We start from the raw sequence: 22,577 nt of genomic DNA, 5'->3' as shown, positions 1-22,577 counted from the left end.
TGATTGTTCTAATTGTACATAAGTCATAAGTTTTAAATACTTACAAGTATGTAAAAGTATACACTTAAATACCATTCTGAATTATCCTTGAATTTCCATATAAAATCTCAGCATTGTTGCTGCACTTGGTTAACTGAATAAAAATCTGTGCTCATATAACAAATGTAACATATATTAATATTTCTGAGAAAAAGAAATAAATCCTGATTTGTTTGTGCTTAAAATTTGAAAGTTGGATTCTGTGTTTAACAGCAGCCACTTGAGCCTTGTGTTACTTGGAATACAAAAAAAAAAACCAAAACCCTGTAAATGGCAATATTTAGCAGGAATTCTAAGAGAAAGGACTTTAGTTTCTAATCCCTGTTCAGTTTTGAAACTGTGTGAAAGTTACAAAAAAGTTTTATGGGGATTACTTTTGATATATTTTTTGAAAATTATACATTTCTATTTTTGGAATTGGAAACCTTAATTTTTATTTTTTTTTCCCCAAAAGGAAGGGTCATCATATAATCCAGTTGGAATAAACCCCAATTTTCTATAACATTTTTATATTACCATTAGAAAACTTCCAGGCTTTCCAAATTGTCCAAAAAAAACCAAACCAAAAAACCCAGCTTAATGCTGCTAATGTTTCCTACTATGGATGTATTACAGGACCTTGAAAACTGCTGGAGAAAAAAACAAAAATAGAGAAAGCATCTTCCCATCAACTTTTAAATAGTATTTTAAGCAGATAGTAGACAGATAGTAGATGTGTCAGGTTTGTTAAAGCTAATACTTCAGCTCAGGGAACCCATTTGGCCCTTGAAGTAAATCTCCCAGATGGAACAATATCATTAAAAATTAATTTTATAACCACTGGACCTGTCTTTAAAGACTTTTGAACTGCTGAGGCTTTCTAATCAGATATTGTTGCTCCAGTTCACCAGTGAAGCGAATCCAATGACTTTCTCGGCGTATGGCCTACTTCTGTTAATGAAAGTACAATTTATTCATTTCAACATATAGGTTTTAAAACTAATCTCCTGGTTGACACATGATTCTCTTCTGCATGTTTAACTTCACTGAACCAAAAGAAGAGTGTATGGTAAATCAGAAGGGACACATCAATCAGCTTGGCACTGTTTAAAAGCCAATTAGAGCTGGGGATGGTGGTTGCTGGTGGTGTTTCATGCTGATCCTGACTCTTCCCTGGCTGTGTGAGTTATATCAGACCTGTCTTACCTTTTATTCTTTGTAGGGTCTTTAGCATTCAAGGGAGGTTTGAAAAAAACCCTTTTTTTTTCTTTTTTTAGAAGCTTATTTAATATTTTTGTCTTTTCTTCTTCTATTTGAGCTTTCTTGTGGCTGCTTACCACTATTCACTGCCATGGCAGAACTTTCGGATGATAAATGTTCATCAGAAAACCTAACAGCATTTTCATTTTCACCACCTCTGTTGATGGTGGACAAAAGAGATCAACTGGCTCTTGGTTTACTTTCTTCACCTTTTCTGGGGCAAACTCACTCAATTTGATACTCAATATTGAGCAAGGACACTTTTTTCTGGAGGACAGAGCAGGTTGTTTCTCAGCTGACTTCCCTTCTAGCAAGAGCTTCCCTCAGCCCATTCCTCACATGTCCAGCCACAGCACCTTTAGGGCTGTTTGGAGTCATTTTAATAGTCAGAAGCCTAATATTTGCCACTAAACATTTAAACCTGGTAGTTCTTACTGCCACTTTTATTTTCTAATAAGGTATTTGTTACCACAACAGTAGTTGAGTGGTTGTGTAGTTTTTTTAAGAAAATACCAGATAATAACTTCCATTTATTCTGTATATAGAAAATTCAGGCACATATATAGTTGTGTGCATGTATACTTGTGTATACTTAATAAAGTGGATAATTTGTGTATAAAACAACAGCCATTCCTAAAAAAAACAAACCCAAAGGCAACCAAAATCCCCCAAACAACAACAGCATAGGACATGCAGAGGATTTTAATTAGACTCTGTCTTCAGACTCTTTTTCCAAAACGCTCTGGTGTAGGTAGTCTGAAAAATAAGGTAAAGCTTCATTAAACAGAATTCAATTAAAAAAAAGTAATTGTCTTATGTGGTAAATGCACTATTACACTCTGAAATCATATGTCATATTTATTAAAATTTGATTTGAACTTCCTTTTCAAGTGACAAGCACAGCACAGAATTATATGGCATTTATTATTGTTTTCATTATGATGTTTATTTTAATATATTTTTCTGAGTTTATTTAGCATTTCAAGCTATACATCATAAACCTAGCTGGAATGATGCTGGGGGTTTTGATGTTTCTACATCCAAGTGACCTTTTGTGATATTTCTGTTCTGTTTTGTTAACTTATAGGGGAATAAATTGTGAGAATCAAAAAATGAAATGATAGGAATACAGTTGTAAACGCTTCACATCTCTTTTTTATTCCATTTATACCTACTCAGTAAAAAATAGGAAAAAAATAAGTGTGTAACAAAGAGAAGGTGATGCTCCAGGAAGCTGTGCTGGTTTTTCATTTGCTGTGCATTCTGAGAGAGAAGCTGATCCCAAGTTGGAGCTGACTAGATGCACAATTTGGAGAGACCTTATCTTACTTGTTTACAATATTTAATGCTAAATAATATTTCATATGTTATTTTATAGTATCATAAAACCCAGAACCCAACTTCCATAATCCATTTCCGTAAGGAGTTTGCTGAGAAATTGAACTAATAAAAAAATAATACAATGAAAGTTTGCATTATGAGCTGCCTAAATCATAAGCCTAGGTTTTTTTACTTCCAATTAGGCAGCCAATTATGGCATTTGTAGTCAGAGTGAAAATAACCCAAAAATTCAACTAGTGATTTTTATGATGTTTCTTTTATACATGTCTATATGCACATATATATAAATTAGTACTTATATTTCGTGACTCAGATATTGTGACTCTTAAAGCCATTTGACCTTTCCATAAGGACAAAATACACCTTCTGTGACAAAATTGAAGTATTACGTATGAACTTGTATTATTTTTTGGGTAATTTCACAACCATTAATTCTACCTTACACCAAATCCTCCTTTCTTCTGCCCATATTTTAATGTCTCACTAGAAGGCATCCCATAATGCCAGCAGGGGCTGGAACATGCTGAGTGTCTGTGACAGTTTTCTGATTATTCCAGTTCATTTGTGTTTCCTTCCTTACACTTTCATGCCTTAATTTATGCCCATAATGCAAAGGGTGATGTATTTCTGATGTGATTTCACATTCCTTAGGTTAGGATGACTCAGCACCACTGACTTAACACTCCAAACCTTGTGTACCTCAGTGTTCATCTTGTTCTCATTATGAGGTTTATTTTAATATATTTTTCTGAGTTTATTTAGCATTTCAAGCTATACCTAGCTGGAATGATGCTGGGGATTTTGATATTTCTACATCCAAGTGACATCCTTAGCCAAGAGTACATCCTCAGCCTCTTTGTAGGCAGCAATTCCTTGTCTAAAACATGAAGTTTCAATAAGAGCATTCAGGAGAGCCTTTTTTCTCTTTCAGCCTTCATAGGTGTAAAGCAGACAACACAATATTGGGCTGGGGTTGTTTTTTTTTGTTTTTGTTTTCTGTTTGTTTTGTTTTCTTTAATGCTCTTCTCTTATTCTCATTTAATTTCTCTGTTCAACTCTGATATCTTGTCTGTATCGTGCTGCTCCATGTCCATGGGATTTTGTGCTTCTAATAAGCATTTTTTCATTGCTTTCACACTTCAGAACTATCAGAGTTCTGCACAGAAGCAAGAGCAGATGTGTGTGTATCTTTCTGACCTCTTTGTACCTGCAAAACTAAAGATAAGTTTCCTTTTTTGGTGCTGCTGTTATTTTCTTGTCTACGAGGACAACCTATACTTTATCATGCTAATTTTTATTTTTTTTCATCTTAAATGTTGTGTTAGGAGTAAAACATAGAACATCTTGTTTATTCTCTTTCCAGCTGCAGAATAGATGGGTGGAAAATCAGTGCCAATTCAACGAAAGCCGTCGCGCTGCAATTAAAAGATCAGACTGGACATTGTTAATTCCCTTCCTCTTTCTGTTTTTTTGAGGATTTTTTTTGGAAACATGTTCTAGGAGTTGTGTAATTAAATTATTACCTGCTGTATCACCATCTGCTTACATGATTTTGAAACGTTTCTAACCTCTGTGCGTGTGTGTTCTGTTCATGACTTCAAGGAAGTGCCAAAAAAGCAGTGAAAGTACTCAGCAGATGGACTGAGGGACTCACACCCTCCAAGCAGTCAGACTTGATTTTTCTGGGTATAATTAAGCGTATTTTCTCTAAATCTAATTATTAAGTTTCAAAACATGGCAAAGATGTTTTTATTTTCTATAGTCAAATATTCCTTATGGGATGAAGACCTACTCCAGATCATTGCTGTGGATAAACATTACTATTAGAATATTCCTGGTCGTGTATGATTGTTTTTCATTTATTTCAATACTTGTATCATTATCTTTTAAAAGATTTAACTCAATCCTTGCACTTTACAGTATGCTGCAGGTAAATCTTACAAAAAGATCTAGATCTGGATGCTCATAGCAGGCCTGCCAAAAAGTGGTATTTAGATCTCAGTGCTTAAATACTTCAGGAATGCATTTAATTTCAACCCTTAATGGTATTTCATTCAAAGCAATTACAATGTTCAGAGGGTTAAGGTTGGAGCGTGTTGTCCAGCAAAAAGCAAGATATCATTTTAATTTAGAGAGGAAATCTGCAGATGTGAAATCTGCATGGAAGAAGGACGATAAGATCTGCCCTAATCAGGTAGAAGAGCATTCTCCCCAGCCCCTCAGTAGGCTATTTGAGTGTGTTTGTAGTGGTCATGAATATCTTTGGAAACATCCACTGATCCAGGTGTGATGGTGAGTGACTTGTTGGGGTTTTGCTCCAGTGCCATCCAGCTCCACCAGGAAGCCCTGCAGATTGGATGGGTTGTGCTGCTCCTGCCTCACCAAATGCAGAGCTTCTGGCCAGCAAACTGGCTTTGAGCTCACCTCAGCCCAGAACTGGTCTTCATCATTTATTAAAATAGTAGAAGCAATAGTGACATCTTGATGATCACCAACCTTGGAGTTTAAACAAGCAAAAAACAAACCAGAAAATAGCCATTGTTATTAGCTCATAGTTCAGGGTGTGTGGTGGCATGGAAAGCTACTGCTGACTCAGTTCTGCTGGATTCACAATACAGACTGGGGGAACTGACCAAACTCATTTCCTGGAATACTGATGAGAGTTAAACAGCCTCTGCAGCCCACAGGAGGAGTTCATTGTGTCAGGATGAAGAAGTGATGATCCTTTCAAACACTTGTAGGCTGGGAATTCCATTGACTGTTGCATTCATTAATAATCTTCAGACTTCCACTTCTTGACTCGGGTCTAATGGGCTCATTAAATGAGAGTCCATTCAGGTTTCATTCAGCTGTGTGAAGCCTAAATTGTGATAGGGCTCTAAGAAGATTTTGCTTACTACCACATTATGTAAGTTTTCCAGTTTCTTACTCATTTTGCAGTCATTTTGACCTTGCTAAACCAGATTAAAACTATCTTCAGAGGCATTTAAGTAGCTTTTTTTAGTGCTATATTCAAAAACTCTTAAGCTAATACCCTCTCTACATTTCATTCCCTATATATTTATTTTTCTGGTTCTCATTAATTTAATTAGATTGCAGTCCTCCTTTGCTCTTTTCTGCGAGATTGCTCTGCTGGATAAATCCATTTTAACTTTGATGGCTTGTGCTAGAGGTGCATCCTCATAGGTATCTATTCAAATAAAAATGCCCAGAGTAAAGTATTCTCCTTTTCCCATAAACAAAATTCCCAATACAGTCAGTAAAATTGCTAGTTTTTGATAATCCACGTCTCTAATGAGAAAGCCATCTCTTTACTTCAGTGGTAGCTACTTCAATGATACATAAAAGTGCTTTAGAACAGTGCTGATTTTGTTTTTGAAATCACCCAGCAGCTTAACAACCAGCTTGGATATAAAATTCAGTTCTCTAGTTCTTTGTAGTAGTCCACACTGGGTAGAAAAGTTTATGGGCATTTATCCAACTGCCTTTTTCTATGTTACATCCACCTGTTTAGACATTAATCCATAAAAATAAACTCCATATGTAGCCCAGAAAATGGTCTTTGTGGGTCCCAAGTTACAATGGCAATAATTAAAATGATTGCTTTCATGTCCCAGATGGTGACTGTGGTAGATAATTGTATTCTCTGCAATTATTTTGGACTAAGTTTATCAGAGGAAGGTAAAAATCCAGTATGGTTTTGAGACAGCACACAATATTTAATTGGTTTAACTGAAGGCTTAATTATTTCCAGGATCTGGAAGTAAGGGGAAAATGGAAATGGATTACAGGTCCAAAAGAGCTTTATGGAGCATTTAGGTGTTATTTACATACAGATGTGGCACAGGGGTCACTGCAGGGTTATGTTGTCTTTGCATTCAGTGTGGTGGGGTTTGGGCATGACCCCGCAATGGTTACATTTGGGAAGTTTGTAAAAGAGTCTGAAAATGGGTCATGGAACTCAATTCTTCTGTCCACATTCACACCAAGCCCTCTGAAATGTCTGGCAGGGCAGCTACAGCCTTGGTGTCTCTGGGTGAAGCAGTCATAGCTTGATACTTATAAAAAGAGATTGAAAAATTGAGTAATTAACTAATATCCTGATAGCCAATGATGTGTTATGCAATTAATGATTTTGCTTGTGTCGTTTCAGGCTGCATTTTGGTAGTAAAAAAAAATATTTTGTGATAGAGGAGTGCTTTGTGACTTCCCAAGTTTTACATTTTCGTGCCATTTGCCTAACATTTGGTCTCAAAACAGCTTTACTTTTAAGTGCTATTGAAGATCATTTATTTTTAATACTGCCCCTGTTCATAAATAAATTATAAAAGCTATGAGACATACTTAATATAGTTCACCATGTTTCTAAATACCCTTAATACATAAAAAAATTACAGGTATGTCCTATGTCTAAAATACAGCAAATCCTGTCTGTCTGCTGTTGGAGGAAAAGGAAAAAAAAAAAGGAAGAGCATTCAGATTTTCAGTCTTGAATTTCTGTTAATGTACAAACTGTTTTCTGATGATGATTCTTGATTCATTTTAATTATAAATTTAGTCACTCTAAATTTTTCATGAGCTTGGGTGACTTTTCACTAGAGACTGATTTGCCTCTTTCCTTGCTGTAAATCATGAAAAACACTGTACTGTGAAGCTCAGTGGAAGACATTTCGCTGTAAAAAAGTAGTAGAGATAAAGGAAGTGCTGCTGCTTTTTTGGTTTGCATGTCCTGATCCTCTTCCTCATGGGCATCTTCTGATTTTATTTATTTTTTTATTTTTTTTCCCCTGAGCTTGGAATTAGGTCATGTATAAATAAAGCTGATTAAGTTGTTTTGTGAGGGAAATATTCCCACTAAAACCCTAAATTTAATAAAAATGCACATTTTTAGTGAGGAAATGTTTATTTCTAAGAGAAATAATTAACATGTAAGGTAAAGCAGAGCATGTTCAGTTTTGAATGACATTTCTGGGGAAACTGAAAAATTTTGTTTTCATTTCTTGAAGTCAAAGAAAATACAGATCCTTGTGGAGTTTAGGATCTGTATCCCTATTTCTATATTTATTTTTTTTTCTTTAATTTGTATTTCAAAAGGGAAGAAAGGCAGGAGAGACCAGGGCCATACTGAGAGTCACTACAGTGATCTAGACAATTTCCCAGGGGCCTGCAGAGAGACAGAAGCTGCATATGAATGATAGTTGGTTATACATTTGTTTATTTTATGAATTCTCTTCTTCCTTCAAGGAGACATCTAAGTATTATAGGTAGAAAAAAAGGCTGGCAATTGGACTGTAATTCATATTTTGATCAAAATGATCTCTATCATGTTGAAAATGCTAATACAGTATTTTGCAGAATTTAATAGTTTGTATTGTTCGGAGTCACTGACAGCATGTTTATTGGGACTCATTTTCAGAGTCAATTATGGACAATATTTTAATGAATATTGCCAGGTTATGTTCTTTGGAGATTATCTTATTGATTCTCTTTAATTGGAGGGTGACTTTTTGAGAAGGCTGGTTTCTTACCGACTCCTGGCTCTGCACAGACGGTGAGAGCTGGTGACTGAGATTAAAATTAGGCTGGGAATAAAATCAATAAAAAGCTTTATAACTTTGAAATTTCCATGAAACTCTCAAATCAAATATTTCTGAAATGAAGCTGTCTGAAGTAGCACAGGTTTCCATTTGTTTGTGTCAGTGGAAAGGTGCAGCAGATGAAGCCCAAGCTAGGAAGCAATTAAATGTATTAACTGCCAGATGAAGGAAGGAAAGCCTAAATCCAGATGGTTTTCCTGCTTCAGGCTGAAGGGTTCCTAGATAGGATCTCTTCATGAGAAGTCTGCCTGGTCAAGAGCAGGTCCTGGTGTCCTGCTCAGCCTTGCTATAAATCCAGCTGTACTCCTCATCCAAACCTGCAGAGCTCCTGCAGTGAGTCCTGGTGGGAATTCTGGTGCTTCCATCCAACCCAGCTGCAGTTCACTGAAGGGTTTTTTGGAGATGTAGGGGAGCAACAGCAAGGCATTGTGCCAGAAGCATGTGTGACCAAGGCTGGGCTGACACAGACCTTATTTGTGTGTTTATTCTGTGCTTTCTTCCCTCCTGAGAAGTTTTGCCCACATTTTGGTGATGTGGAAATTGGCATCAAAGGCTGCAACAAATACGAGACATATAAATGCTTCATTTATCAGTAATTTGGCAAACCTGCATCATTCCTGTGCTTCAAGGGTTACAAGTCAAGCAGTTTTTAGCAAGCTGCTAATCTGCTGTGCTTGCTGTATAGTTATAGTTGCTTGCTGTCCCAAGAGTTTCCAGCAAATGCTCATACAATCTGATTAACATGGTTCACATACAAAGGGCGCTGGCCTGGGGACTACCACGTCTCATTAATGGAAATGAATTTTTCATGCCATGGCTGCTATGTCTATGTGTTAAGACTTTTCATTTCTTTTTCCAGTTCTGTCTCTTTTCTGTATTGTATTTTTTTTTTCTTTTTTTAAGCAAAAATGTCTGTATGAATTTTAACAACCAGTTATATTACAGGTCTGAGAGTTTTTATGTTTGCATGCTGATGTTATTTTTACTAAGAAGCGGATGTACTGGCAGCAGAGGAAAGAAAAGGAGTGCAATGGCACTCATTTGTGTTTATATTGAACCCTTTGGCTCTGATTGAATGCTTGATGAGTTCAGCTTAAGGATGAGGTGACTAGATCTGTTTTTGGCAGCAGTCCTGCTTTGTGTGGGAGGTTGGAGCAGGTGACCCTGTGAGGTCCCTGCCAGCCAACATTTTCATGATTCTGTGAATTGTAAACTTTTCAGTGTAACTTTCCAGAATTAATTCCAGTATTGTAATTGATGTCTCATCACATCTTTTTTTAAGAGGCTCTGACATGTTCTACTGTGATACAAATATGGACATGTTCTGGTTTTTAGCTGAAAGCAGGGACAGAAGGTTTAGTCTCTTCCTAGCACTGTTCCTTGGGGTATTTTGGATTAATGGTGCTTTTTAAAGAATATCAGAGAGGAAGCAGTAGCACATATTAAGCCAGTATGCAAAGTATGCTCTGTGGCTGGTCATTCACAGATGCTTTCCTGTGGCATTTATTATTTAACATTTTTTGCTGTCAGCAGATTGTAATTTTCTGATTACAATTACTTCACTGAAAGGTTCCAAACATCACTGTCTGTCCTGTCCAGGGTGTGTAGCTGGACATGGGTGTCCAGCATCTTACAGGATCATCAGCCCTCATTTAGCTGATGGTATAGAGCTGAATTAGCAGAAATTTATCAGCCCTTCTGTTGGTGCACTGTTCCCACTTGAGAAGGGAATTGCTGCAATACCTCTAAGCATCAGTTACATGGTTTTATAGCCTCCTTTAGCTCAGTGTACTAAGCTATATGTTTCCTGAATATGTCCTCTTTGTTCTTGTCATAATGCACACTTCGCTTCTGTTCAACTGCTAATGTCTCCAAATCAAAAAGTTCTACAGCATAAACCATTTAAACTGTAATAGCTATGCACACCCATGGCCAAGTGTAAAGGTTTATGAGAAGTTTTTCCTCCACAGTCGCTGATCTATTTTTTTTAGATTATAAGGTGTGTATCACACTTCTCTAAGTGGTCAAGAAGTGTTATGGTTGCTTTTTAAGAAATTATTCCTTGAGAAATGTGTATGGACTAACAGTACTGATAAGCTCAGACCACTGCCAGTCTGTGGTATGTTGTGCATAGATGGAAGCTTGACCATCAACCTGAGTGTGTCAAAAATGACCAGATCAGGCTGAGGCTGAGAACTCAGGGAGTCTTCAGGACAATGAATTTCTCCAGTTTATTTCTTGCAATGCCCTCATCTCCATACAGCACAGCAAGGCTGAGAGGTTTCCCTAGATAATGATGGGAAACCACCAAAGAGAGGCTGGAGATTAAACCATGGGCTGAGCAGCTGTGCCTCTTCTCCAAGGACGTGGTCACAGTTGGGTAGGATTTGGCTGAAAGCAGCATCAGACCTGGCTGTTTTTGTGGCTCTGTTCCAGAAGGGCTTAAGTAAAAGTGTGAAATTCTTCTGGAGAGCTACTGAAATCACATAAATTACTGATCTGTGAAGCTTTACATGAAGATGTACTTCATCACAGATCTTAAACCTGTGGCAGAGCTGCCAGAAGATAGGTGTGCAGAGGAAACAGCAGAAAGAATGGGTGCTTCCTTTAATTTTTGTCCTGAGGAATCCACTGAGGATTCCTTTGTTGACCTGAACTAACACATCTCAGATTTTCTTTTTAAGAGAAATCATAAGCTCATTTCAGCATGTAGACATTGGCAGATTCAGGATGCTGAATGTCACACCATGTTGACTATGTGTGAAAAAACATGTTCTGATAAATTCACAGGAATTGTACACCATGCAAAATTACACCTCCAGGCAGACTCAAATGACCAAACTCTGACATTTCTCAAACCTGACAGCTTATTTCAGTGGAGATTTAGGAAAAGAAAAGGTCAAAGGACACCAAACATATTACTTCTCTACTCTGCCTATAGCTACAGCAACACTAAATCTTCTAATATTACATCTTGGGGCAAATGAAGGGTTTCTCATTTAGGCCCTAGAAGCAGAAGTAAACAAGGCTTAGGAAGAACAGCTGAGGGAGGTGGTGTTGTTTGGAGAAGTCTTAGGGGAGACCTTATGTTCTGTACAGCTCTCTGAAAGGAGCTTTAACCAGGTGGGGTCAGTCTCTTCTCTCGGGAAACAAGTGCTGAGACAGGAAATGGCTTTAAGCTGCACCAGAGAAGGTTTAGATTGGATATGAGGAAATGTTTCTTCACTGAAAGCCCTGGCACACCTGCCCAGGGCAGTGGTGGAGTCACCACCTCAGAGGTATTTAAGAGCTGAGCAGTTGTGGCACTTGAGGAAATGGTGTAGAGGTGGCCTTGGCAGTGCTGGGCTAATGGCTGGACTCAGTGACCTTAAAGGTCTTTTCCAGTCCATCCAGGCTGTGGTTGTGCCCTTGTAGGGATCATGTGCAGGGCTGTGACAGCCTGGTGGCTCCTGCAAGTGTCCCCTTGCCTCGCCAGGAGCAGTCTCGGGGCTGCTGATGCCTGAGCAGCTGGATTGCCTCCTGACAGGAGTGTGGGGTGTCCGTGTGCCTGGGCAGGTGTACGGGGGACACAAGAGTGCTTTCAGAAACATGGGCTCATCCTGGGCAGCAGCAGCAGTTGCCACGGCAACATCACTCTGTGTACTTGAGCTTTAACATTTGAGAGTTCACCCAGAAAATAAATTTGGCGTGATTATGAAGTACACTTGGATGTTTTCTGAATTCTTTGGATTCAGATCATTGGAAAGAGCAGAAAATTATGTTACTGCCTTACTGTTTTCTGCCGTAAACCATGCACAGAATCATTAAAGCTGTCATCTATCAAAATATAGTAAAATTCCAATAAAGCTAAATTGTAAATGTTGCCATCTTCAGCTCTATATTATATTATTTTTAAGGGCTCCCTGTCATTGTTGAACTTGATAAAAATGAGTAAAACCCCACTGAGAAAGAAATGAAACAAAAAACAAATCTAGAAGATGTCTTGAAGTAAGAATTTAATTTTTTTATACAAGTACTGACCTATTTTTCTACAGCAGGTTAGATAGCACAGGATGGTGACAGCAGGAACATTGTGTGTGTCTATCAGTATTTTGAATATATCATTTAAAGTCTTGTTTTTATCCAAAAAATGACTCTTGACATGAGACATTACAGCTTCGTATTTCCTCTGTATCTCTGGTGTCCATATGAAATATTTCTAACAGGAAGATTTGTCTTCTGGAACCAGCTAAGTTTGAGAAACTGATCCTAAACTCTGAGAACTGGAGCACTTGGAACAGATTTGCCCAGAAAGGGTGCAGAGTGTCCTTCACTGGGGATACCCCAGAGCTGTCAGGATGTTGATCTCGTGCTGTGTCCTCTGGGATGACTCTGCTGCAAAGTTGGACCAGTTTTAGATAAACTTGTATCCCAAATGGTCCAGAGTCACCAGCGTGTTTGTGGGTTGTGGTTTCTTTTTTGTTTGGTTTAGTCTGTTTTTTTTTCTTTCCCCAAACAGAATGTGTTAATATTTTCACTGCAAGATTTTGTCAGTGATGGTTTAAAATCAGGAAGGGAGTTGATGCCTATGATGAGGCCAGATTCCCGTTTTTCTTGTTTGTAGCTCATCCATAAAAGTGACCTTTTAATTTTGGTTTTCTTTTGTTTGTTTTTGTTATTAGTTGGCTGCTTGGTTGTGGTGTTGGGTTTTTGTGGGTTTTGTCTGTGGTTTTTTTTGTTCTTTCCAATATATGGGTTGAAACCACATGATATTTTGCAATGTTGGTTTGCATCTTTTGAAGTACAGAAGATTCCCACTAGCACACTTTATTACTGTGTAGTAGCTTGCAAGTGTACAGTTTCCAAAGTTAAAATGACTTAATTTTAAAAATAATAATTTAAATAGGATTGACTCTAATTAAAGAGAAAAAAGAGTTTGAAAAATATCAAAGTGAAATATGCCCAGGCCAAAGACTGGCAACGTAAAAATTTCCGAAGCAGAAATGAGTCATATAAAATTAACTTTCTTAAGAACTGCTATGGCCTGTTAGTACAGCTATTGCTGTCAGCATTTTCAAGTTAAACACCATTTACAATGATTTTATTTCACATCAAATTCAACTATAAGCTTAAATGCAAATGCCCCAATAATAGTTTTTGTCCTGGTAAAGCTTTGTATTTTATTTCTTTCAGAGGTAATTATAATGTCTGGGGGGATGTAATGCAAAATATATTATTGATGAAACCTTGAAGTCAGAAAAATATATCTATGCAGGCAAACTGGATATTAGGTTAGTGTACAGACAGTTGATGTGAGGAAAAATGGGAAAAGGGAAAGACTGATGTTTTGGAAGAAGAGCTTTGGGTGGGATGGGCAGGAGCTCAGGCAGGGTTTTGGGAAGATGGGGGTGGGGAGGTGGTTTGGGAGGAGGATTTAGGTGGTGGGGCTGGGGGCCAGTGCAAATGAACAGAGATGTGGGATGGAATTTCTTCCCCTTACAGCCAGTTTAAGAACAGTTAACGCACGTACACAACACATCCCAACTAGCCCTGGAAGTCCTGATTCTCCGTCTGCTTCTCTGCATTTAGAAACACTGAAATCCTATCCAGTGCCCTTCTCAAGGAGAACAGCAGGATCTGAGAGTTCATTCCAGTGGAAAAATGAGTGATTAATTCATGAGCTAAGAAACTGGAGTGTGTGTGTGGCTTCTCTCCCCTTGTTTGGCGTTGTCATCCTGATGTTTGCAAGTGAGCAAAAAGAGTGAACAGTGAGGAAACTGAGCTGTTCCCACCCTAATGGGAGGGAAGAGCTGTCCTGGGAGCAAAGCAAAGGCAGCAGCACAGAACATCCCACAAGAAACACACAGGCTCCATAACAGAGCCATTTATACTGATCTGATTACACTGCAGTGTTAATAAACCTCCTCGGCAGACTCTGCATATATCACAGATGCTGTTAGCTCCTATAAGGTTAGTAGATATATCTGAGTTTTGTTTCAGGCAAGTAGGTATTTGCAAACTAAGTGTGCTTGAGAATGGAAAAGCTCTGTGTTAGTAATACATGCCCAGCATATTAGAGACCAGCTCAGGCTGCCTTTTTGTTACCTGATACTTCTCTGCTGGAGAAGGAGGAACTTCCTGCAATCTTTCTGCGAGCCCCAGGAATTCTGAGATTCTGAAAAGGCAGCAGGCAAATATATCCATGTACCTATGCACATTGGGATGGCCCAGGATGTTATAGCTCAGGTGGCTGATGCATTTGATTGTAGGCAAATTAATTCCTGTTCCGGCTGGACATTGTCGTGCACGAGTCTTTTCCATCAGGGTGCTGCACAGACCCTGTCATGCTCGTGTGGCTGTCCTTTGTGTTGATATTAATGGTATCCTGGCCCACAGGGCTGTTCATGATACAATAAAATCAATGAGAGATTTTGGAAGAGGTTAAATATTCTATATCATTCATCTGTGCCAAAAAGGACTTACTGATGAAGAGACAACTTTAGATTCAACTTAGCTGTGTTTCATAGGCTGTTCTCCAGTCTGATCTCTGTTGTTTCTGCTGTGACACTGCTCAGTCTTTCAGGTTGCATTCATCTGAAGTGAAATGTGAACAACTGGTGAGTTTTGTCATCTGTTTTTATCTGGTGGCTCTATGGAGTGACAAGGTATTTAATTGTCCTGCTGTAGCTGAACTGCTTGCCAAGCCCATATCCCAAAGGTGAAGGAAAGGAGAAATCATTACAGCACAAAATTAAGGCAGCGCTGATGGAAGTATCACATTATTATTTTTGAATTACAGGGTAGTGTAACATTGCTGTTGACAAGGGTATCATAATCTCTTCTGCAAACAAGTTTTGTCAGGGATTTATAACGCTGAAGAAATTTGTCTAGGCCTGAAACTTGGCATGATCTCGTTTAACAAAGTACTAATTTGTTGTCATACATACTTTAAAGCCTTGCAAGTGCAGTGGGTGTTGAGTTCCATGATCAGCATGGCTGTTGGCCCTTTGAACAGGTGATATTCCATCTACTTTGGGGGCTTTCCTAGGCACAAAAAGATTACAAGGACTTACAGGAAAAGGGCTTTGTAGAGAAGATACTGAGAACAAAAGACCCCTTCAAAATGAGATGAGCCAACAACCCTGGAATTTTGGATTTATGACTGTACAAAGAGGCCACAATGCCTTTAGGAGAGTTCCTGGGTGAATTTTGCCTTTTCAGTGCAGATTGGCCTGAGAAGAGCTGGCTGTGGGCAGCCTGTTAACACTTGCCACACTTCCTGAGGAGCATGAGCCTGCTGATTGTCTCAGCTAGTTATGAGCTGCATTTTACTGCAGTCACAAACAGTTGACAGTAGTATGATCATACTGCTTTTTCCTTGTTGGTTTCATAGAATGTTTGTGTAAACTCACCTTTCTGTTATGGAGGTATTGGGGGGTGGCAGGACATTTAATGAAGATCATATTCTACAGTTTTCAAAAGGGATTGAAGCAGGGAAAGTTGTCAAGAAAAGAAGTTTCTAATGGTTCCATAACAAGATGTTTCTATCAGGCAGGATGTAAATGTGTTATTTTTAAGGTCAAAGCACAGGCAGAGAGTTTTGAAATGGGCTCGTTAAGGCAATAACGATCTGATAAAGCTGACTCTCCTGATTTCTTGTGTACAGTTAATTGAAAGGACATTTAGCTTTGGTTTGATACCTCTCTACAAACATTCTCCTCACAAATCAGTGGAAGTATAGAAATGTACATCAGCTTTATTGGTCATCAGCTTGGCTCTGTCCAGTATTCCAGAGTTTATGATCCCCTTTGCTGTCCCTATACAGTGGCTTTAAAGCTCACTTGGTGCATATTCAGACTTCTGGCATTTTGCAGTTGCTCTTTTATCTTTATAATAAAGCATGTATTTAACAACAATTAAATGTTGAAACAGCTTGCTGGCAGATGGGGTAAATTTTCTATCTCCTGAAGTTTTCAAAAATGTCTTTCAAAAATATGTTCTTTTTATGGTCTGTGTTATAGAGAAGACTGAACGAGAATATTGCAGTGCTTTTTCTTGACTTCAATTTTTTTCTGTATTCCTATTGTCTTTTTTTTTTCTTTTCACAATTCATTATTACTGTGGATATGTAGTGTTTTCTTTTCCTTCCAATTGCAAGTCAAAACTACATTTAATACATAATGTTTAAGTCATGCCTACTTCCTTAACCAGCTAGATACTAAATTGCAGGGCACAAATGATCTGTGCCTTGAGAACTTTGTAAAATTCCTTTTGGAATGGTTAAATGCAGCGCAGGCCCTGAGCTCAGATACTTCCAGGTAAGTTTTGCTGTGTCCTTAGACTGAAACAATGAGTTCAGAAGTATTAGTGGAAAAAGTGGAGTGAACAACTGCAGCTACTCTTGCATTCTTTGCATTCTTTAACTAAAGGACGTGTGTTGCTAATAAGATTCCCATACTCCAAAGACTGGTCTCAAATATAAAACTGAATTGAACATTGATTTTTTTATTTTAGGTCATTTAGCTGCTTGTGTGTTTCTTGTTGTTTGGTTTGTTTTTTTTTTTATTTTCCTGAAGTGAGGAAACTGGTTGTGGTGCTTTGAATGAAAATTGGCTCGCAGAGATGCTAAGCGGTGAAATGGGGTTACTACTCATCTGCATAATAACCATTACTAACCATTTCAAGATATTTCATATGAATTTTTATTATGCATTTATATGTAGATTTAAATAACCTTTATTAATACACTCCATTGAACAATAGCACACTTTTTTTTTAATATCATAAATATGGGGAAAACATAACTACCACAGATAGGCAATGGTCAACAATTATAAGCTCAGCAAGATTAATATTTGCCATGAAACTGCATCTGAAAAATTGCCTTAATTCTTGTTTATGGCTAGTACTGTATTAATCTGCCAAGGGTTTACTTATTTGGCTAAAACAGTTTGTTATATGACATCAGGAATTCTAGAGCCAAAATTATGTGTTTATGAAATGCAGTGATGATTTACTTTGCTTAAAGGGCAAAACATCAGTCTTTAATTTCTAATAAAAAGCAATATGGAGTTGGGAAGATGAGGTTGTTGGGCAGTTGATATTACCTAGCAGTGATCTCTGTCACTGATGGTTTGCAAATTAATCCTCCCACTAACAGAAGAGGAGATGGAGTGAAAGGGCAGATAAATAGCTTGAAAATGAGTTATCTCAGTTTTTCAAAGAATATTAATACATGGTTTGATGTGCAGTTGGTGCTTCGCAGGAAGCTCAGTGCAGCAGGCATCATTTCTGGGGCTGGCATTATTGAATATCTTCCTGAACAACCTGGATGGAGAGGCGGAGCTCTCCCTTGGGAGACCTGGAGGTGATTCACAGCCTGGGGATTGTGGTGCTGAAGTTCAGAGCATCCTTCACTCCTGAGGGCTGGGCTAACAAAGTCCACAGAGGGCAGCCACAGCAGCTTTGCAGCTGTTTGACTTTGCAGCCATTTGTGGACTCCACTGGAATTTAAAGACTAAATTTGCAGTTGTTATTTAAATGAATAATCCAGGCTTTCACACTAATTTAAGGGGCTTTAGTTCATCTCACTCTAAACTCTGTTGCTCCCATTGCATGTGGAAGGGTTTGGACTGCAGGGTGAAAATTGATTTGCAAAGGGACTGGAATGGTGACTTGGAGCATGTGGGCTCTCTTGACTGTTCCCAGGCATTGACAGTTATGGGTGAGGGAAATTTATATGGCTGTAGGGGGAAAATAGGAACTGTAAATTGGTATTGTATAGAGGCAGATAGCCTTTCAGGGGACAATAGGCTGTTTCATTATATTGGAGCTTGCAAGCAGTTTGCTCTCTTCAGAGAGTTTCAAAAAGCTGAATTCCACTTTGCCATTACAGTGGGTTCCTCTATTACATGGTAATGTTACTTGGAGGTGAGTCTTGGAGAGTGAAAACGCCTTAAAACATAAAAGTGGAGTGATAATGTAGTGTTGTAGGTGTCAGTCTAACGTTCATCACTATGAGAGGTTTCATATCTTTATCTTCATTTTATTCTAATTGAGAAGTGAGTCTGATGTTTGAAAAGCCCTAAATTACAGATGCTTATGTGTTGGAATGGCTATTGTCAGAGTGTGGGGGAAAAGGCACCCTGTTGGTGCGCTCTGTCAAAAATGATTTGTTGAAGATTGACTTTGAGTGTTTGTACTGGAGGTCAGAGTTCCTTTTAGAGGGCTTCTACTTCCATAGAAATATCTAGAAGTGCCACAGTTATGCCTCGCTATTAAAAGAATGATTTTGTTACAAATACTTACCTGGCAGTGCTTTTGATTCATTAAAATGGGAAAAATAAGTGGAGCAAAACAGCTGGGACAATTTCTAAGTAAATTCATCAGTCATTCAGGAACTATGCATTTAAAATACCTATAAATAATAGAATGCTCCATCTAAATGGAAGCTTTTTATTGATATGTAAGTACAGTGTCACCCTGAAGTTTCTTTTTTAATTTATCATTTCCTTGTGTTTAGAAATCAGATCAGGCAATTCATATTATTTCCAGCTTTTCAGCTTTATTTTAGCGGCATTATTTTGTATGGTGTGTGAAATGAGATTGGTGCACACACTTGTTAAGCTTTAAAATTACTTTCAGGTAACAAATAATTGTTTTGGAAACTCTGAGCCTTCACTCAATTTTTTAATATTATCTCGAGGACTGACAAAATAATTGGATAATTTCAGTGGTTTGCCATTGGCATTTTAAATTTCTTTTATTCATATTCTTACAACGTATTTCCCATGATGATGTTCATGGGACTGCTGATCCTACAAAAGACAGGACAATGGAAATGGGGAGAGTGAAATACTGAGAACTTTTGGCTTTATTGCCCGTTTCATTCCCTCAGGTTTGCAAAGAACAAATAAATGGATTATGTGTGCACACAGAAACAAACATTTAGGTTTTAAATTTTGTTTTAATAGATAAAAAGATGGCCTATCACAAAGTGAGTGCAGACCAGAGGGCACAGGGGCACTCTCCATACCTTGACAACGATGAGCTCCAAGCCACGGCGTTGGAGCTGGAGTGGGACATGGAGAAAGAGCTGGAGGAGCCTGGATTTGACCATTTCCGCCTGGACAGCGCAGCCCAGCAGCACCTGGGGAACTCACAGAGCCCTGACCTCGACCTGGAGCCCATCCAGCCTTCCTCTTCTCCAAAGGGAAGGTTCCAGAGGCTTCAGGAAGACCCTGACTACATCTCCCACTACACCAGACAGCCAAAACCAAAGAGCAACCGCTGCAGCTTTTTTCGGATACTGAAAGTATTTTGCACTGCTTTGATTTTATTTATTTTTGGAATTGTGATAGGATATTATGCACGCAAGAAATGCCCTTCTCCCCCAACATCTCGAAAGCCAAATAATCTTCATATCTACCATGAAATTCTCAAGGAAATCAAAGCTGAAAATATTCAAAAGATTTACAGGTATGTACCTTGGCAGGTTTTTTTTTTGTCTAAATGCTCTCAGGTGCCAGTGTTGTGTCTTCTCCTGATTCTTTTTTTTTTTTTTTTTTTAATATGGAATCTTATTTACAAAACATGACTTTTTTTTATGTTCATTTTTATCATGATGCTTGGGAGTTGTTCATAAGCATATAAAAAATTCATTTTTAATAATGCAAATTTTTGCTAATCGTAACAGGTTTTGCTTTAATAATGTTCTGTTGCTAAATACATTATTATCTTTAATGTAAATTAATTGAAAACCACAGATTATTCAAATTGAATTGAAATATAGACAACAGAACAGCTGTCCTAGATCCAGCTGACTGCCAAATAACACTGTTGAAAAGCAAGGTTGATATGATGATGTTTTGCAATATTTTGTGCTTTAAGAAATCCCCATCTAATTTTTGGCACAAATGTGAACTCCAACTGGTGGTTTTTTCTCTATATGGTAAATGAAACCTTTTTTCTCCATAGGTTTAGGATGGAAAAATCAACCTTTGCACTCTGAAAGATGGTGATTTGTTTATTTGTTATTCTTTATTATCTGTTTTAAGAATGTAAATTTTTGTAAAATACCTGGGCTTGACAGGGTTTGATTTTATTATTTTTTTGAGGGTGAAATCCTTTCACTGCTTTGACAGTCTATAAAACATTTTTGTATCAGAGTACAGTCACTTTTCTGTAGCAGTGAGTGTGGAAGAAAATAGGTTTTCCTGCCAGCTTTTGAAAGTTACTTTTATAAGGTGAGTGAAGATGAGCTTGTTTTTGGCTTCTGGAATGCAAATTTGTTTTTGATGTTAAAGGTAATGCATTACAGATTTTTTGTTTACTGTGAGTTCAGAAGCAGCAGAACTCCCATACCTGAAATTAGAAAAGATTGTTGTCATGGTCATCCAGGTGTGTTACTGAATAGAACAGAAATACATCAGAAGGGTGTTAGAACAGGGGTGTTCCAACAATATTTGTCTTTTATTATATTGGCTAAGCCAAGTCTTAAGTCCTGTAGTGGATAATACCATGTTTTGAGCCAACACTTAGTAAATTGAAGAGAAAAAGTAAATATGAAAGGTTTCATGTGAGTTTCATGTACTGAACTGATTCTACTTCATACAAATGTAATTATTTTCATAATGGGAAAGAGTACAAGTCATGAAAACTGTTGATTTTTAAAGTACAAAGATAACTTGTTTGTCTTTCAGAGAGTAAATTGAACTGAATTCTGTCATTAGGCTTTGTCACAACCAAAGTATTGGAGTAAGCTAAGGCTGAAGATTGGGTATTATACAAATTACAGCAAATTGCTGACATGTCTGTCAGACTCAGGATAATACTTCAGTTCTTTGTGTTTGGGGACTGGGAATAACTTGCCATTCTGTTATTTCAAAGGGTGGTTTAAAACCATCTCTTTTAAAACCCTTTATCACTTGTCAAATGATTTCAGCTTGCTATTGGGATACTAGTGAGAATCTGGATTTTAGGTAAAATGAATATCATAAGTACTTGGAAACTTAAAAAACTTATGTAGTTGCCATCCTGTAACATAATTCTTATTATTTGTTTGGGTTTCTTTTCTATTTAATAGCATGATTTCAGTGAAAGCAGTGGAATATTAATTCAGCTACCTATCAATTCTGTATATAAATATATAATCAATGCTTTTAGTATCATGCATTACCCACAAGGTTTTTCCTAACCCAGCATTTTGTTCTGAGACAGCTTTTATCACATGTTGTGTTCTGTTGCTTTCCCCCAACATCTGTTTGGCAGGAATGAAACCTGGCTGTGTGTAGGCCTAGGAGGACAGAACATGCAACATATGTTGCTTGGGTAAAAAAAAAAATTAAAAAAAAAAGATCAAACCTGACAAAATCAATATATGTTATTGGAAAACTTCCTTCAATAAAATACTTTGAGTTACTAGGAATAAGTGGCAGCTGCTTAGCTTGCAATTTCTAAATGTTACTGAGCATGACATTAATTTAATTTTCGTTGTTTACTCCTTAGATCAGGCTCAGATGGTATGGGAGTTTGCTAACAGTCCTGTAAAGGAATTAGGAGGAAAAAACCTGTTTAAGGGACACAGAGGTGCCAATCATAGTTCTGGAACAGACATCACCTTAATGTGCTTGAAGGTCTGGGGTGGGAGTGAAATCTGCTCGTGGTTGGATGAAGCTTTGAGGATTTGACCCTTTGCAGTTCTGAGGAGGTGGCAGAAGTGCTCCAGGGAACTTGTGTTGGCTCTGTTTGGATTTGGACTGGATTTTGTGTGAGTTGAATGAAGCCTGTCTACCAATCCCTGTTAGGAATGGAAGTGGTTGAGTCCCCATCCCTGGAGGGATTTAGAGGACATGGAGATGTGGCATTTAGGGACACAGTTTAGTCACCTTGTCACTCAGCAGTGCTGGCTTAATGGCTGGACTCAATCTTAGAGGTGTTTTCCAGCCTGAACAATTCTGTGATGGTGTAGGATATCTGCAGTTTGTGTTCATGGATTGCTGAATTGGGATATTCAGGTGTTCCCTGTGGCTTCTCCACTGGAGGCTCCTGGTGAGCTCCCCTTTTGTCAGTCCCGTCCTGGCTGTCTTTGTCACCCACGTTAAGGTGTTTTTTTCCTTCCCAGTGGACACTCTAGAAATCATTAGGTAAGAAGAATCAGTGCTGGCTTTTATTCCTTCAACTTTGCACCTTCTTTCCCGTGAAATGGGAATGCTACAGAACTTCTGTGTAATTTAGCACAATTTTAATTACTGGTCTTGGCCAAGTAGCTTAATCAGTGGTGCAGCCTAAGTCAACATTACCTCTGTGAGCTTTTTTGAACACCTCTCCCCACCCCATTGTTGATGATAAAAGGTAGAAATCACTTCATTCCTGATGTTTCAG

General features: G+C 38.0%; 1 protein-coding gene across 6 annotated transcripts in view; it reads left to right on the top strand.

Annotated features, from left to right (window-relative positions):
* Positions 1-22,577, top strand: part of NAALADL2 (N-acetylated alpha-linked acidic dipeptidase like 2) — a 415,927-nt gene that overhangs the window by 171,273 nt on the left and 222,077 nt on the right. For all 6 annotated transcript variants that reach the window (XM_058844296.1, XM_058844298.1, XM_058844297.1 and 3 more), the window contains one exon: positions 19,169-19,673. In XM_058844296.1, the coding sequence (XP_058700279.1) occupies positions 19,169-19,673 (505 nt within the window). The remainder of the gene's footprint in view (positions 1-19,168; positions 19,674-22,577) is intronic.

This window comes from Poecile atricapillus, chromosome 8 (genome assembly GCF_030490865.1).
Source record: "Poecile atricapillus isolate bPoeAtr1 chromosome 8, bPoeAtr1.hap1, whole genome shotgun sequence".
Classification (NCBI taxonomy): Eukaryota; Metazoa; Chordata; class Aves; order Passeriformes; family Paridae; genus Poecile; species Poecile atricapillus.
This window is presented reverse-complemented; position numbering and strand designations above follow the sequence as displayed.